General features: G+C 41.0%; 1 protein-coding gene across 2 annotated transcripts; it reads right to left on the bottom strand.

The window, feature by feature from the left end:
- Positions 1-5952: 5952 nt before the first annotated feature.
- Positions 5953-15581, bottom strand: LOC130552588 (sodium/potassium-transporting ATPase subunit alpha-1-like). 2 transcript variants are annotated; one of them, XM_057330948.1, is made up of 21 exons: positions 15327-15452; positions 14147-14206; positions 13843-14046; positions 13226-13339; positions 13009-13143; positions 12806-12923; positions 12457-12725; positions 12065-12373; positions 11836-11970; positions 11558-11750; positions 11299-11474; positions 11079-11215; positions 10672-10822; positions 10427-10595; positions 10195-10349; positions 9987-10110; positions 9700-9845; positions 9393-9523; positions 9139-9240; positions 6226-6317; positions 5953-6050 (listed from the first exon to the last, which is right to left on the bottom strand). In XM_057330948.1, the coding sequence occupies exons 1-21, from the start codon at positions 15354-15356 to the stop codon at positions 6022-6024; spliced, it is 2979 nt and encodes a 992-aa protein (XP_057186931.1). In that variant the 5' UTR covers positions 15357-15452; the 3' UTR covers positions 5953-6021. The 2 variants fall into 2 exon arrangements, with proteins under 2 accessions (XP_057186931.1, XP_057186932.1); XM_057330949.1 differs by lacking the exons at positions 5953-6050; positions 6226-6317 and having other exon boundaries at positions 9135-9240; positions 15327-15581.
- Positions 15582-17320: the final 1739 nt, after the last annotated feature.

The following is a 17320-nucleotide window of genomic DNA, read 5'->3' as shown; positions in this document are numbered from 1 at the left end:
GACTTGTTGTTGTTATCTTTCCCACCAGGGGGCGTGGGGGGGCTATGAATCCCTTTTTATAGCAGTGTTGAAATTTGCTTTTTACTTGATACACGTGTCTACAAAAAATATAACCGTTTAAAGCTGCTAGTTTGAAGTTAAGGTATGTTGCCGAAAAATTAAAACGTTGATAAAGCGCTTTTTCTAAAGACCCACGTGATTGGTCCGTTCGTCAGTGCGCTGTGAAAACTAACAGATACCACGTGACAGTTCTGCAGTTGTTTGAACTAGAAAATAATCACACCGAGGTAAAAAAAAAAAAAAAAAAATCACACCGAGGTAAAAAAAAAAAAAAAAAAAACTCGCGAAATATTCATTTACACTTTTATTGAATACATATATTCTACAAAATATAAAAATAGGAAGTAAAAAATTTAAATAAGTGGACTGTAGATCTGTTCTTGCATAACTAAACCGCTAGATGGCGACATCTATGCGTAAAAATGGAAAACTAGAGGTTTGCTGAACGTGATTTTCTACACAAGGAGGGTTCTAAAAACCGATCTTTTTGATATGAGGCCCCTGGGGGTGTGGGCTGGGCCCGTAAATGTACCCCCTGCCCTATTGAGAAAAAAAGAGTACATTTTGTCAGGGCTCTCAAGTTTTGAACTGAGTTCAAAGTGAGATTTGGGCGGCGGCGGGGGTTTGGGTGGGGACGGGGGTCTGATCTGAAAAATGTGACATAAATTTGTACAAAAAAAGATTTATTTAATTCAGCATTTCTTTGTGTGTGTGTGTGTGTCGGTGGGGACCTAAACCTGAATACACACCAACACATGGGGACTCGTGTCACCGTGGGGACCACAATTGAGGTCCCCACGGGCAAAGAAGCTTATAAATTGTACAGAACAATATTTTTTTTAAATCTAAAAATGCAAAAAGTGTTCTATGATCTTTAGGTTTAGGGGTTGGGTTTGGGGTAGGGGATAAAATATACAGTTTGTAGAGTATACAACTCATTACGCCTATGGACTGTCCCCAGGGAGATAGTAAACCAGACATGAGTGAGTGAGATAATGGTTAGTGTTGTTTATTGTAGGTGTTGGTAGCATGTTTTGAGGCCTTCAGCACAGGGGTTGGTGGCTCCCACTTGAAACACTGTGGTTCCAGGCCAGCCATTTTCACTGTCATGATAGATGACAGAGTTCCATCCAGTGCCAAGCTGTTCCTGGTTTTGGTTTTATTTAGTCCAACCATGGAGAAAACCCTCTCAGCGTCTGCATTTGAATGAGGGAGCACTAACACTAATGCAGCTATTTTAGAAAGCCTCCCAAACTGGCTGCCAACATGCCTGCTTATGTCCCTCACGCCTTGATGGGCACAGGAGTTCTCTTGTCTACAGACTGAGCACCAGTAGAAGGAGCTGGTGGTTCCCATTGTGATGAATGGCCATCGGGTTGACCACTCTTCTTAATCCTCTCTTTTTCCCTGTTTCCAGTGGGTTCTCCACTGTCTCCTCTATGGTGTCCTCCACAGTCTCTTCCACGGACTCATCCTCTACTGACACCCTAGCTGTCTCCTCCACTGCCTCATCTACTGTCTTCTCCACAGTCTCCTTCTCTGACCTGGCCACCCTTTTAGGGAGCTGATCCTTTAGAGCGAAGCATGAAAGAATGCTCATTTGCCTCTTCCCTGACATCTTTGAAATAGACAAATGCAATATTTAATACTATACATTGTCTGGATAAAATATAATGGAATAGCCTAGGCCAAAGGTTTTCACAATGTGAAATGTGTATAATAGTTTTTTCTTTCCTTTTCTTTACTTCTGAATCAGAACTAATACTAAACAAGTGTCTGAAAAGCTGCTGAAATTAGCAGGGATGAACACATGGTGTAATTGCAGCTAGCAAAGGGATTCACTGTTAAAGCTGACTGTATACTGTTTAAAGGAGTCATTCGCCGGAAGTACGTGTTTTTCTTTGTCTTTTGTGTGTTATAAGTTGCCCATGCATGTATTAGACACATGAAATTGCAAAAATTTAAGTGTCGTAACAAAATATGTATTTTATCTAGAAGCGAATGCTCACCCAGACCTGCCTGAAAAGCCTCGTGTAACCACACCCCAAAAACTTGACGTCAGCTCGTGGAGTGATTTGACTAAAACCGCCCAAATCTACACGCAAGTAATGTGGGCGGTCTTGTAAATCTCATTGTACCGCCGCCGGAGCAGCCATGTCGTGGAGACGCTGTGTGTTCCGTTGCCAAAAGAAAACCTCTTTGTTTTCTCTGCCAAAAGATGAGTCAACAAAAAACGAATGGTTACATTTTATTTTCAACACAGTTCCAGAGAGGTACAATGAAAAAGTGCTAGTTTGTGCAGAGCATTTTAACGACGATTGCTTCACTAATCTGGGAGCGATCAAGACCGGCCATGCACGGCAGCTTCTGTTAAAAAGTGCGGCAATTCCATCGGTTAAAACTCCACGAGGACAGTCTGGCGCTTCAGATTCACAGCCTGTAAGTATATTTCCATTTAAAAGACTTTGTTACGGACTGACGCGAGTTGAGTTTGTCGTGTGTTTGTGATCTGCAAATGCGGACACGCGCGCAACGTGAAAAAGACAACATAAGTCCTAATAATCAGTAATTATGTTCCAACTAGAGGCAACACATGTCGTGTTTATAATGGGGTTTATTGTCTTTGTTGAGTCGCGACGAGACATGGCGTAACACTGGTTGATCACTTACGGCGAATCTTTATAACGTCGTATATAAAAGGTAAAACAGTTAGCTATAGTTTTATACTATTTAAAGTAGTTTTTTAATAAAAACTTAACAATCCTTAACATCCTGCTCGAGTCGCGCTGGCAAAGTTAATGTATCGGGATGATCTTCATTCTCCAGATCAGATTCGGGCTCGAATTGATAGGGAAGTATCGATGCCATTTTATCACCTGTCATTAGCTTTGAAACCTGATGTTCCTAATATGGTAAGATGCGTTACATTTTGCGTCACACAATTGCAGTATTCCACCAATCACTACGCAGTAGTGAACTGGCCAATCATAGCACACCTCGCTTTTCAGAGCCATGAGCTTTGTAAAATATCGGCCCTGTCCCAAATGGCGCACTACGGTCTAGAGGACCTCCTCAGAGTCCACACTTGGTGACATCAGGAAGTGCAGACCTATAGGGCACTAGGCACGAGTCCATAAGGGTACATGGGAGTGCATTTTGGGACAGACTTGAGGTCATCACACCAGAAAAAGCAAGCGGTGTTTTCTAATCACTCTCGCGGTACTTTGTTGTCATTCGCTGATCAGTCTGCGCAGCGCCGCGTGAAGTCGACCACTTGTTGTCCCACTGTTGTTATTTGGGACTGGAGCGATCCTCGCGTTTCAGAGAGGCGGTGCTAAGAGGAGATACAAACATGCACGGTATGTGGAAAATACAGCGTTTTTTAACCTTAAATCGTGTATACACATTGTAATACATGTAAAGCAAACAATAATTTTAGCCGCGTAAAATGACCCCTTTAACGTAACTTTACACATGCTGAATAACAATTCATGAAGCAAGACGGGGCGGGAATACCACAATGTGAAGCAAGCAGCGGCTCCGAAACTGAGGAGAACAATTTACCTAATTTAATCTTTCAACGCTGTTGCATATTTAACTCAAAATTACGACATAGACAGTATTTAATAGTCAAAAAATCGAATACTCACCAATAACGAATTCGACAGCAAGAGAAGCCGTAGCAACTCCTCTTTGCAGAACCCACAGTAGAAAATGGCGACCACACACTTCAAGTTCGTTCGAGTTTATCTTGCTCATGCGCAAACAGAGCCTCCAAAACCAAATTAATTTGAGTTGGTCAAACTACAATAAATCTCATAGATGACACTATTTATTCATTTTGTGTCCGAAAAAATCAATATTAACATGTATTGCTATTAATTAATTTTTTGAAAATAAAGTCAACTAAATTGTAATGTTTCTTATGAAAGACGTGCTTGAATCTTTTTTGTGTGTGTGCATTATGCATTATGTGACAAACCAGTTTTCATTTTCCAAGTTTTCGTTTATATTAATGCATTTGGTGGATGCTTTTATCCAAAGCGACTTACATTGCATGATACTATACATTTGTTTCTGAGTGTGTGCAATCCCTGGGATCGAACCAATGACCTTGGCGTTGCTTGCACCATGCTCTAACCACTGAGCTACAGGAAAGCATGAGTCATTTTAGACAGCAAAACTTGCAAAAATTAAGTAGTTTGCATCTCTGAATCTTATCATTTATTTAACATTTTTATTGTGAAAGCGTTGGCTTTGTTACATTTGCCTTATTACATCTCACTACACAGTCATTATTAAAACGGAATCATCTTTGATTTGGCTGAAAGTTCAGTATTCTTCAGTTGATTGGCTGAACTTCTGCTTGGTCTCTGTAATTTGATTGGCTGGAATTCCGTAAACCCTGTCTTTTGACATTGACGAGTGCTGTTACCGCTGCAGCTACACTAAATGAATAGGGCACAGAAATGACAACAGCTAGTAACAGATGTGTAAAAGAAAATGATAACTGTTATTATTTCTTTACATCCTAACAGCGGGCAGGCCTGCATTGACAAACAGGCCACCGGGAAAACTACCGCTGCTCCCGATAGCCAGTCTGCCCCTGCTCCTTTTTACGGTAAGACTAGTATTTTTTGTGACTATATTATCAGTCTGACAACATCACCAGCAATGTGTTTGAAAGTACATTTGGATTTCATGTTGAATAAGTAACTGAGGATGCCTTTGTTCTTGTCTTTTAGACAGCTGTTATGTTTGCTGTGACAGATGCAAGGTTTAGTGTAAGTGGTTTGTGTAAAAAGTCTTGTGGAAAGTGACACGTGTGCAATATCAGATGAAGTTCTAAACGTAGGTTCGGGAGGAACCTAAACATTCAGTCCTGTCAATCATCATTAAGAGCGTATATAAGCAGCAGTCTCTGTGCAAGCCCAGCTTCAGTTCTTCCGACATCCCTCCTCTTCTCCATCTCCTCCTCTTCTCCATCTCCTCCTCCTATGCTCTTATCCTTCCTCTGTGCAGTTCTATTAAGGAGGGGGTTAAGCTCAGAGCTCGAGCCGAGCCCCTTCGAGGAGAGCAAGCCAAGTTTGTTTACCGTTATCGAGCAAGACTGAATGGGCAGGCGAACTGGTGAAATACAATACAGACAGTGTGAAATTCGACTGATGCAAAAATATTCTAATAAATATTACATTCCAAAATATGGCAATGCAGTGTACTGTATAGTCACAGTCAAAAGGTGTTTCATATCGCAGCTATTACTGTATTTTATATTTTAGCATCTCTGGCAATTGGCATTAAGCATTTAGCATCCAAAACATGTGCGATTCATTTTGTTCTCTTCTTTCCTTAGAAATAACAGTCTTGTACAATTGAGTGGCGCCATGGAATGCAACATGGACGGATCTTCTTCTCATGGGACTTTTGCAACTGGTTCCCAACATCTGTGGCTTGATAACATTGAGTGTTGTGTTGTTTTGTTGACCGCCCTCTGCATTCTACTTATTTTTTTCCATTCTGCATTTCTTTTATGTTGTTTAATGTTGGGTCTGTACAAGTACAGAGAAAGTCTAAATCTAAACGTTTTCACAGGATGATGTTATAAAGGAATAAAAATCCACTTAACACCAAAATAACACCCATGAATTCTAGTGAAGTGAATACGTGGGCGATATTTAAATGTTGGCACAATTTTCAGGTCTTTAAGATTAATAGATTTGAACAATACTATGCATCTTGAGGGGAGACAAGCTTGTCTTACCGCTCAGAGGTAATCACCTACTACTGTCTTTTATGACAAGTGAATCTCTTTAAACTCACGCAGCATCACACAAACACAAAATCAACACATTTGGCTTTATATAGTTTTACATTTTATTGACAGAAAATTGCCAGATTCTTTATCATTTTGAACACATCACAACAAACATGTTTCATAGGCTTGGAGATGGTCTTCTGCTCTTAGTAGTATGTTTCTAGTTCCACCCAGCCTGAAACAATATAACACAGATATTAGAATTATTTCAACCCTAGTCTCTCAAAGGAATAAAGAACAAATAAGAACAACATTTTGCATTTGATTAATCTTATAAACAGTCAGTTCTCATTGTACAGATTTTCTCTTTAGAAACAGATACAGGTATGTAATGAAAGCATTATTTTTACCTCCTGGGTTTCGTCTGAGGATGTATTTTCTGACTTCATCATAGATGAAGATGAGCAGTGAATATGGCAAAGCACAGCACCACCACATTGGTCTAAATAAAAGAGAAAAAATATGATAAGCTAGATTCGCTTAATAGGACTAGGTGTTGTAATTCCACTATTTCAGCACAGTTGAATTGGAAGCAGTCAAGAATATGAATAGAGGAAAGGAGATCTGAGGTTTCATTGGTTCGTCGGGTAGGCATCCTCTGTGTTTGGGGATAATTGATTATAGAAATAAATAGCATACTTACCTTTCCTTGCCATTATCAGAGAGACATCTCATGAGTTGTGTGTCACTCAATTTCATCACATTATCCTGAGTGAAAGATGCCTTTTGGTGAGGTGCTGCTGATAATGCCCTTTGTATGGTTCCTATCAATTCAACACATCGTCAGTTGTGCACCTCAGCCTCATTGGGTGTTTCGGCCCTTTATCACAAGACACCCTCAGCCAAGGGAGGGCCACCGCAGGTTGATCAGACCTGGGTGTGTGTCGCATTGTTACAAGGTCACCTGGCATCCCATGCTGTGTCCATCCGCCTAAACTACAGCCATTGGCTTCTTTCTGCACCACTGGCCAGTTCTTGATTATCCTCCGCTGGACCTGTCTTCTGAGAGTGACCTATTTGTCAGCTATGGTGACCTCTGCATTTAACCCATCCAGTGAGTAGTGAACTCACGCACTGCAAGTCGTGAACACATGTACACCAGAAGCAGTGGGCAGCTATCACTGCAGCTCAAAGGCACCTCAGTCGTTACCTGCCGGCCCTGAGAATCGGACCGGCAACCTTCTGGTCACAAGTCCGACTCTCTAACCATTAGGCCACGACTACCCACACCGTAAATGCGCGCTCAGTGCCCCCGGTCCCGTATGGCATGCCATTACAACACATTACCAAAATCAACGCAATCATACGTGCCAACCTGTTGGCTAAGGCTGTTCTAGCCCCACTGGCACCGTTAATGCATGCTCAGTGCCCCTGGTCCCATATGGCATAACAATACAACATACAACACCATTCATTACGTGGTCACTTGGCATCCCATATTGCTTCCTTCCGTTTCAACCACAGCCAGTGGTTGCTTCTCTCAGCAACAGTGGCAAGTTCTTTGACTACCGTCCGTTGGGCCTGTCCTCTGATCCCCGCTTTCTTAAGCAGCCTTGTAGTGGAATTGGAAACAAGGCCCCTGCAGCCCACTTCCACCGGGAACACTTTCGCTGTCCATCCCCGATCTTCAGCCTCCGCTGCCAAGTTGGCATACCAGAGATTCTTTCTGTCAAATGCTTCGTGTATGGCCTCTTCCCAAGGTACAGTCAACTCAACTATGAGGACTGTCCTACTGGAGTTGGACAACAGAACCATGTCCGGCCGCAGATTGGTCGCTGCGATTTCCAAGGGGAAAGTAAGTCTGTGGTTTAAATCAACTCGCATTTCCCAATCCCTGGCTACACTCAGCAGACATGAATCTGGGGTTAAGGGCTTGGTCCGGGGTTTCTGCCCCTCCCGAATAAAGGGTTGCCTTTTTAGAGAGTTAGTCTTGGCGTTTTGGGGGATGGCGTTTGCTGCCACTCTCTTGGTCTCTACTGCTGCAGCCAAGCACTGAAAGTGAAGTGAAAGTGACCTATTTGTCAGGTATGGTGACCCATACCCGAAATGTGACCTCTGCATTTAACCCATCTAGACAGTAGTGAACACACGCACAGCAAGTCGTGAACACACGTACACCCGGAGCAGTGGGCAGCTATCACTGCAGCGCCCGGGTAGCAAGTGGGGGTAAGGAAAAGGCACCTCAGTTGTTACCCGCCGGCAACCTTCTGGTCACGAGTCCGACTCTCTATCCATTAGGCCACGACTGCCCGAAATCACAGTACTTGATTGTGGCGCCTTGTGTATCTCCCCTGTGTCAAGCTCTTCTTACAACCCACAAGAATATGTTTAAGGTTTGCTGGAGCTGCAAATAGGTGGAAGGCTGGATCTTGTCCACACCAAACATGCAGATTTGTTGGTGAGGGCAGCACATCATATGTATCTCTTATGATAAAACGTAGCCTGTATGTTTCCATACTCAACAGCTCACTCCAAGTGATTTTGCGCTGTCCAATGCCTTCCCACCTCATCCAACGGCCTTGCTGGGCTTGAGAGACCGCTCTGGCGCATCTACTTGCTTCCTCTTGACGTCGAACCTCCTCCACTACCAGGTGATGCTGTTCCTTTAGTGTCGCTTTTCACCACGTGGGTGTGGTTGATGCCAAACCAAGTCCCCCTCTGCTATGTTGAACTTGTCCCACGATGTCCTTATGTCTGAGGGCTGCCTTTGCATCTCCTACCACTGTTGTTGGGTTCCATTTCCTTCCTGTCGCTACTGTTGGAGCAGCATCTCTTACACAGGGATCACAGGATTCATTGAGCGTCATCTCTAACCTTGTTTTGGTGCATTTATAGTCCTCCACAAGGCTTGAAATGGGAAGAGAGAGAGCTCCATTCCCATACAGCCCTATGTTGCTAAGGCATCTTGGTAGCCCTAGCCATTTCCTCACTTATGTACTCATCAATTTCTCCAGGTTATTGGCATGAGACACCGTGAGCTCATACATTAAAATTGGCCAGATCGGGTGTGGCAACAAGCCAAATTGGAAGCACCAGAGTTTCAGCTTCCCAGGAAGAGCTGTATTATTGATTTTCTTGAGTCCACTGGCTGTCTCTTGCCTGAGTTGTTCCACCTGTTCGGCATCTTTAAGGTCTGCGGTGTACCACCGTCCAAGGCTTCTGATTGGCTTTTCCGTGACCGTTGGTATGGGCTCACCCTTTATACAGATAGATATATGATAATCACAAAAAATCTTTATAGTTAATGTAATATGTCAACCTACTTCATGGGATACATTTTGACGGCAATGTCCATGCCTGGGCAGTAGGACAGGAACGCTGCCAGGGCTGTTTCTTCAAACAGACCAAAGATAAGGACTTTGTTTCTACAAAAGGAAAAATATACAAATAATGTTTAATATCAGACACATTGGAGGGGTTTTATAGATATGAGAATCCATGAACTGGAACTGAACAAACATCTGATTAATATCAGACAAATATTATGACTATCAAGCCAGGTCCTTTTTTTACATACTTCATTCCCTGCTTGAAGATGGAAAGTCTTCTGGTTTTACAGACGAGTAAGGTAGTCCACTGCACGATCACTATGCTGGTGAAGAACGCTGTGTGGCAGGTGTACTCCACGATCTTTCTGCGTTCATATGTCTACAGCACACAAAGATAAACGAAAAGCAAAATTCAAAAGATCGATATATCTACACCCTAAAACAAATGCTAAGTTGTGTAAAATATAACAAACCCAGTTGTTGGTTTTAAATGACCAATGTTGGGTTGTCCAGCATTTTTTGGAGTACAACATGTTTCACATTTTTGACACTCACCCACTGTTGGCCGTAGCTGTCTTCAAGGTCACTGACATATCTGTCTTCCCAACCCATTCGAATTCCTACCAGATCCCATGGCATAAATCCGTTCTCAGCAAGAATTACAAAGTAGGTAAAGAATCCTCCAACAGCTTGAATCATGCCTGAAGTCGAGTAGGATGACAATAAACGGGATTATTAGAAAAAAGCAATAATTAAGGATTCATGCCAATCAGTTTCCTTGAAGTTAAGTTTTTTTCTGTTGTGTTGTGTTTGATCTGTGCAGAATGGATGCAAACACTTACCGATCTGACCGTAGCTCATGCTGATCAGTCTCTCGTTCACCAGCCTGTCTGTTTTAGCATCTCTGGGTTGTCTTTTCATGATGTCACTTTCAGCAGTTTCGTAGGCCAGTGAGATGGCAGGAACCTGTGGTAACATTGAAAATAAATAAACGCAATACAATTTTCAGTTTTTTACATCGCTGTGTCAAAAACGTGATCTTTTCCTTACCATGTCAGTGCCCAGGTCAATACACAGAATGGTGACTGTGCCCAAAGGTAGAGGAATACCCACAAGGACGTAAAACAGGAAGGGTGACATCTCGGGGATCTTACTGGTCAAGGTGTAGGCAATGGACTTCTTCAAGTTGTCGAAGATCAAACGGCCTGATGTGAGAAACACACATCGTAGAATAAGTATCAATGTTTCATCTTCATAATAACTTTTCAACAACATTTCGTACCTTCTTCGACTCCAGTGACGATTGAGGCAAAGTTGTCGTCCAGAAGAATCATGTCAGCGGCCTGTTTGGATACGTCAGATCCAGCGATACCCATGGCCACACCGATATCAGCCTTCTTCAGAGCGGGAGAGTCATTCACACCATCACCTGTTACAGCCACGATGGCACCCTTATAAAGACAAAAAAGAGGATTAAACATTAATACTGACTTGAGAAAACTGAGAAGGATTAAATGAGGATGGTACCTGTCGCTGACAACCTTCCACTATGATCAGTTTTTGTTGCGGAGACGTTCTAGCGAACACTATTTCTGTATGGTGTTGGAGGACTTCATCCAGCTGTTCTGAGGTCATATTCTTCAAATCTCCACCGTGGACCACACAAGCTTTGGCATCTCTGAAGGAATACTTTGTATTAGCAAACATCAAAGGCAAGTTTTTCAACACAATCTCGTGGCAATCCGTAGCTATTTTACGAGGTGGCTAATTTGCATAATTTGTACGATCTTATTTGTATGTTTTATTGCGATCTGCTTTCACCCCAGTAACATTAGATATAGGCGTGGCGATTCTTTGTTTCTTTGTTTGCTAACTCTTGTAAGTTTCTTACAATTCACATCGGACAAATTCACATGAAATCGTCACAAGTATACCTTGGATTAACCTCTCCAACTGGGATTTTAAGGCGAGCGGCAATGTCATCCACAGTCTCGTTGCCCTCGGAGATGATGCCGACACCCCTTGCGATAGCTTTAGCTGTAATCGGATGGTCACCGGTAACCATGATAACCTGTTGTAGAAGATTTAAAGTCATTATTTGATTTGCATAATTTAAACAGATTCTAGTTGTGGATCTTGGATCAAGCGCAACACCTTGATTCCTGCGCTCCGACATTTGGCCACGGCATCTGGTACGGCGGCACGAGGCGGGTCGATCATGGACATGAGGCCAACAAAACACATATTCTCAGTGGGGAAGTTCATGTTGTCAGTGTCGAATGGAAACTCCTCTGGGAACTGGTCATCGGGAAGGCTAAAGTGGCAGAAACCTGTGAAAGAGAACACAGAAATTCCAAACACATCCTTCCGCGGTTTCCCTGGAATGTGATAAACGTCATTAAGGTGGCTTTACCCAACACTCTTTCTCCAAGACCTCCAAGCTCAACATATGCATTTTGGAAAGCATCCTTCATTTCGTCGTCCAAGCGTTGTTCCTTTCCCTCAATTAAAATGGTGGAGCATCGGTCCAGAACTCTCTCGGGGGCTCCTTTCATCACCAGCAGGTGTTTAGATTCTGAGGAATTGGGATTCTTGTGGATTGAGAGCTGGAGCAGGACGGATCAGATGGTGTTAGAAAGACCATTCAAATCCAAACAAATCTCCAGAGAATACCTCAGCATATAACATTACCTGGTATTTGTTGGTGGAGTTGAAAGGGATCTCGGCGACATTCGTGTACTTCTCTCTCATTTCACTCACGGGACCACAGCAAAGCTCAATACACTTCAACAGAGCAGACTCTGAGGCGTCGCCAGCCGTTTCTCGCTGCAAATGAAATTTGAGTGTAAAAATTCACATACAATAACAGTCCTAAGAGTTGCAAATCTTTTATGCCTCAGTTGAGATGTTGAGAGCACACCTTAAGGACCGGCAGATGGCTCTGGTCAGATTGGAAGACGGCGCGGTTGCAGAGGCCGGCTACACGTGCGAGGGCCACCCAAGTAGGAGAGCTTCTGTCAAATGAGGTTCCGGTCTGGTTCTCTGTGGTGTCTGCTATACGAATCTGGTTGTCGAACCACATGTGTGCTACGGTCATCCGGTTCTGGGTTAAAGTTCCAGTTTTATCCGAGCAGATGGTGGTTGTTGAGCCAAGCGTCTCCACAGCTTCAAGATTCTTCACCAGACAGTTCTTCTTTGCCATGCGTTTGGCAGTCAGGGTTAGACACACCTACACGAGTAGACACAAGATTAGGTTTTTGACACGGGCACACTAGACTAAGTCTCAAGATTGTTTGACAGTGGTAGACTTACAGTTACAGTGGCGGGGAGACCCTCGGGTACATTAGCGACAATGATTCCAATAAGGAAAATGATGCCTTCCAACCAGGTGTAACCAAGAATGACAGAGAGGATAAGGAAGGTCACACCGAAGAAAACAGCCACACCAGTGATGATGTGGATGAAGTGTTCGATTTCTTTTGAGAGTGGTGTCTGTCCAACTTCCAGGCTGGAGGCAAGGGTGGCGATACGACCCATGACGGTGCGGTCACCAGTGTTGATGACGACACCCTTGGCATTACCTTGTGGATATTATCACGTTTTAATATCTTAAAGAAACGTATAGATTTAGTTGTGATGTGTTAAGAAGAGGTCCTGTTACCTTCAACACAGTTAGTAGAAAAGAATGCAATGTTTTTTGTCTCTAGCGGGTTTTCACTGGAGAAGTCAGGGGTACGACTCTGGGGCTCAGATTCACCCGTGAGCGAAGAGTTGTCCACCTGGAAACAAACACAGGAGGATGTTTCATAAATTAAAAAGCCGTAAAAATAATTTTGCATTTGAGATAAAATGCTTAGGGGCTACCTTGCATCCGTGTGCGGAGATGACACGGAGGTCAGCTGGGATTCTGTCTCCACCTTTCACCTCCACCAAATCTCCTACAACCACCTCCTCGGCACTGATGCTTCTCTTCTCTCCATCACGTATGACCAGGGCTTGCTGCATGATTGGACATGAGTGTATTTTGTACGTTGTAATGTGACTTTTATTTATAATATAAAATGAAAGCACATTTCCGTACCTGAGGGACAAGGTTCTTGAAAGACTCCATGATTCTAGAGCTCTTGGCCTCTTGATAGTACGAGAAGCATCCGTTGACGGTGACAACAAAAGTAAGCACGAGTCCGAGATACAGCTGCAGAAGATGATGTAAGTATGTTAGAAGATTATTTTATGTAAAATAATTTACAGTTTATACAGTATCAGAGACGTCTGGCATTAAATTGCAAAATGTCTTATTATGTGTTTCCAGTACAAATGTCTACAAATTCATTCTTAAATTTAGATTTACTTGACAAGTAAAATTATATTAAGTCTTGCTTTCTAAAAAATCAATTATAAAAATTTGCTGTTTATGGTTAAAACAAGCAAAAATATACTTAATTCAAGGTTCAACTTAAGGCAATAAACTTAATTCAAGTTTTATTTTTATTTTCCCAATTAGCCGTTATTTTTGCTTTTTTAATCATCAACTCACTCAATTTTGATCTTTTTTTAGAAAGCAATACTAAACAAAGTTTCTCAATAAATGTATCTTGATTAAGAATTTTAGAAAAAAATACTAAGCTTTTATTTTTTAAACACAGTCATAGTGTATGATTGATAATAAAATATGAAGACAAATCATTATTTTCATACATTGTCATTTGCTGGTTCGTCCAATGAGGCAGTCTGGATTGTATAAGCAAAGAAGCACAGAAATGCACCGATCCAGAGCAGCGTTTGAAATCCACCAAAGAGCTGTCTGCAGAACTTCACCCATTCTGGAGTTGTAAAGGGAGGAGTCAGGGTGTTCGGTCCATCACGGGCTAAGATCTCCTTGGCTTGGTGAGAGGACAAACCCTGTCACAGGTTATGTTAATGACGTTATTAAACGGAAAACAGAAATGCATTGATTTTAAACAATAAAATCTAGTTAAAGTGTGACTAAATGTCTACTCACTTTGCTCAGGTCAGTACCGTACTTGCGGTGAAGCTCTTCCAAGGTTAACTTGTGGTCCTCCTGCAGAAGATACAGAAGTTTAAAATTGTACTGTACATCTTACTGTATTTTGTCTGCTTCAGAAAAGGAATGTACAGTACAGACTGAACAGTTAAAATGAGAAAATTTGGGCCGAATGACCAAAATAATACCATCATGTTTCTAAATCATATAAAATGTACATTACTGTATATGTTGTGCGGTCTGCTGTAACATATTTTAACACAGAACACTTTCACTCAGACTGTCAATTAAATATTTTTCTGTTGTATTTGATTAACGTTAAGAATAAATGATCATTATCGTTTGTCTATTATTATTCAGGTGTGCAAACTACTGAGTTTAATCTAAAATATAATCCTTACATCGTAGTGGCAAACAAGAGACAGCATTTGTAAAATGTTTACATTTTATCTAATTTTACAAAATAATATTCTTTGCAATGTAATTAGTTTAACAAGCTATATTAAATCACATTTTGATTTTTTTAATTATTATGTCATTTTTTACTGATGATGCATCAGTACAAATGCTTAGTGCTTCACATAAAATTGTCAGAAATTTAGCTAAAGAAATAATTCTTTATGAATAATAATTAAGAATGACGCACCTTTTAGATCAACCATCACCTGCATTAACCTTTACACTGAACTGGTCCTAATAAAATTCTCAGATTTTCTTAAAAGGATGACATGCATTGTTGTAACACCACAGACAAAGGAAGAGAAATCCATTTTTTCTTCAAATATAACAAAATATGTATTTAACTATTTAAAATTTTTACTAGTTAAAAAGTGTACATTTTTAAGTCATATCAGTATTCACAGCTAATTTTTAATTTTCAAATATTTTATGAATTCCTGGTTTTTAAGCTATTTTCAGTGGTTCTAAAGTACATTCAATATTTTAATGTTCATAAACAAATGTCACGAAGGGTCAATGGAAATTAAATCGAATTATTATGAAAGACAAAACCTTTTTTATGTTTTTACTTTATGTTATTTCCTTCAACCTAAAAGTGTATGAATCATTTCAGACATTTTTTCTGTTTTCAGTTTTTTCCAAGACTTATTTGTAGCTAATTGGCCAGAATTTCATACATATTATTTTCCCCTAATTTACAAATATATTGAATCCATACCAGCTCAACTTCTTTCTTCAGTTCCTCCATGTCCTTCTTGTTTTTCTTTCCTTTTTTAGGTTTTTTGACTCCATCCTCAGAGGTCGCTGCCGGCGTGTACTTATTCCCTGTCTGTAAAAACACAATAGAAAAATAAAACAATGAATATAACATATTAAGTACATTGAACTTACCCAATGCCAATAAAGCGACATTAAAAAAAAAAGTAAAAAAAAAGAAGAAGAGAATGAATTATAATTCACTTACCCCAAGCCCCATTTTCCTTTTTCTGTGTGGGCTCAAATCCGGTGATATCAGGCGTCCACTTCGGTCCCCTCGTGGAGACAGAACCTGTGTGTCTGACTCAGCTTCACACATTTATACCCTGCCATCTCACCTGTTTAATGAGGATGTGTTCTGGGAAATTTAGGGAGGAGTTTGGTGTCATTTACCTTTATGTACTTAACCTTCATCCATACAGGAAGGTCATTCTTTTGACATCATGCTGAAGGACTGGTCTATTAACTTCTGTGTTATTGCCTTTATTGGACAGACAGTTATTTTAGAGAGGACAGGAAGCGAAGTGGATGAGAGAGAGGGGGTGGGGTCGGGGAAAGAACCACGAGCCAGGATTCAAACTCGGGTCACCCGGGACGCACCGGCTCCATATGTCGGAGCACAAACCACTCGATCATCGGCTCCGACGTTGATCTGCATTGTTGACTTTTGAGTATTTCTTTTGTCTTTATCACAATTTAATCTTTGTTAATAATTCTGCACATTATTTCTTTTTATGACTTTTTCTTAACTAATTGATAAGTTAACATCCAACACGCAGTACTTGTAGTTTCTTAATTAAAATGTCTTCTGTACACGGGCAGAAATGAGCATCATGTTAAATCTTCGAATGCAAATTTTGTGTCCATACAGTATATTTCTGAAAGATTTGCTATCTGTTTCTCAGTGAATAATGTCTTACGGCCCTCATGTAATCCACACTTTTGTCTCTAGCAGAAACCCGGCCACAAAAACCACATCACTTTGCATTTCAATACAGTTTGAACATTACATTCATTTGCATCCGTTTGTGTTTGTGACACAAAACAACAACGACAAAGTGGAAGATGGCTGGAAAAATGAATTTTAGCTAAACTGACAAAGCTTATGAAAACTTTGACGTTCTGGAACTGTGATTTTCTCTGCAATGTGGAAAGCAAATTACAATTACAATTCAACCCAGTAAACTTGAATTGCTGATAATGACCACACTCGAAACAAAAATGGTGGTATATAGCACTAAAAGTGGTTGTTGGCTCGTAATCATAGAGGATCACATCTTGGTTCTTCGGTGGTTCTTTGGGATGACTGAGGTTGTATATAGCACCGCTTCCGTATAAAGAACCTGTTAAGCCAGTGTATGGTTCTTCAGCGGTTCTATAGAGCACCTCAGATATCCCAAAGGACCGCTGAAGAACCACTGATCGCACCAAGATATGGTTCTATATCGCACTTAAAAGTGCTTTCGCTCCGATCACGAGCCAAGAACCACTTTTAGTGCAATGTAGCACCTTTTTATAGAGACTCTGTATCATTTTTAAAAAAATAAGTATATTTGGTAAATACAACATATTGTTAAAGAAAGGAAGTTGATATTTACAATGCAACTTTGTTCTTTGCAAACAGATCCATTACGTTGATAATGAAAACACTCTTTGTTGAAGCTAATAACACTCCCAAGTCTGCTATTAACACCTCGACTCCTTTACACGACCTTTTGCTGACAAAGAAGTGCATTAAGACAGCAGTGAACCACAAGCATATTCTTTAAATAAAAAATCATAAAAAATGTGTTATTGAACAATATGTAAAATAACACACACATGCTGTATAGAGCAGATTCCTTCATGTCCTTCGTATTGCTTTAGAATCAACACGGCACACGAACCAATATACATGCTAAATAATCAATAAAACCTTTCCTACAAAAGGTGAGTTCAAGGTTATTTTTATATGAA

The sequence above is a fragment of the Triplophysa rosa genome, linkage group LG4, assembly GCF_024868665.1.
Source record: "Triplophysa rosa linkage group LG4, Trosa_1v2, whole genome shotgun sequence".
Taxonomy (NCBI): Eukaryota; Metazoa; Chordata; class Actinopteri; order Cypriniformes; family Nemacheilidae; genus Triplophysa; species Triplophysa rosa.
This window is presented reverse-complemented; position numbering and strand designations above follow the sequence as displayed.

Bases quoted from the DNA above. Each gene is read 5' to 3' on its own strand.
- LOC130552588 (XM_057330949.1), bottom strand. From the start codon at position 15,479: ATGTTATATTCATTGTTTTATTTTTCTATTGTGTTTTTACAGACAGGG. The intron at 12,374-12,456 runs GTAAGTCTACCA...CTACTCGTGTAG, and splicing joins GTCTCCCCGCCACTGTAACT to GTGTGTCTAACCCTGACTGC. The intron at 11,216-11,298 runs GTGTTGCGCTTG...CTTCTACAACAG, and splicing joins GTCGGAGCGCAGGAATCAAG to GTTATCATGGTTACCGGTGA.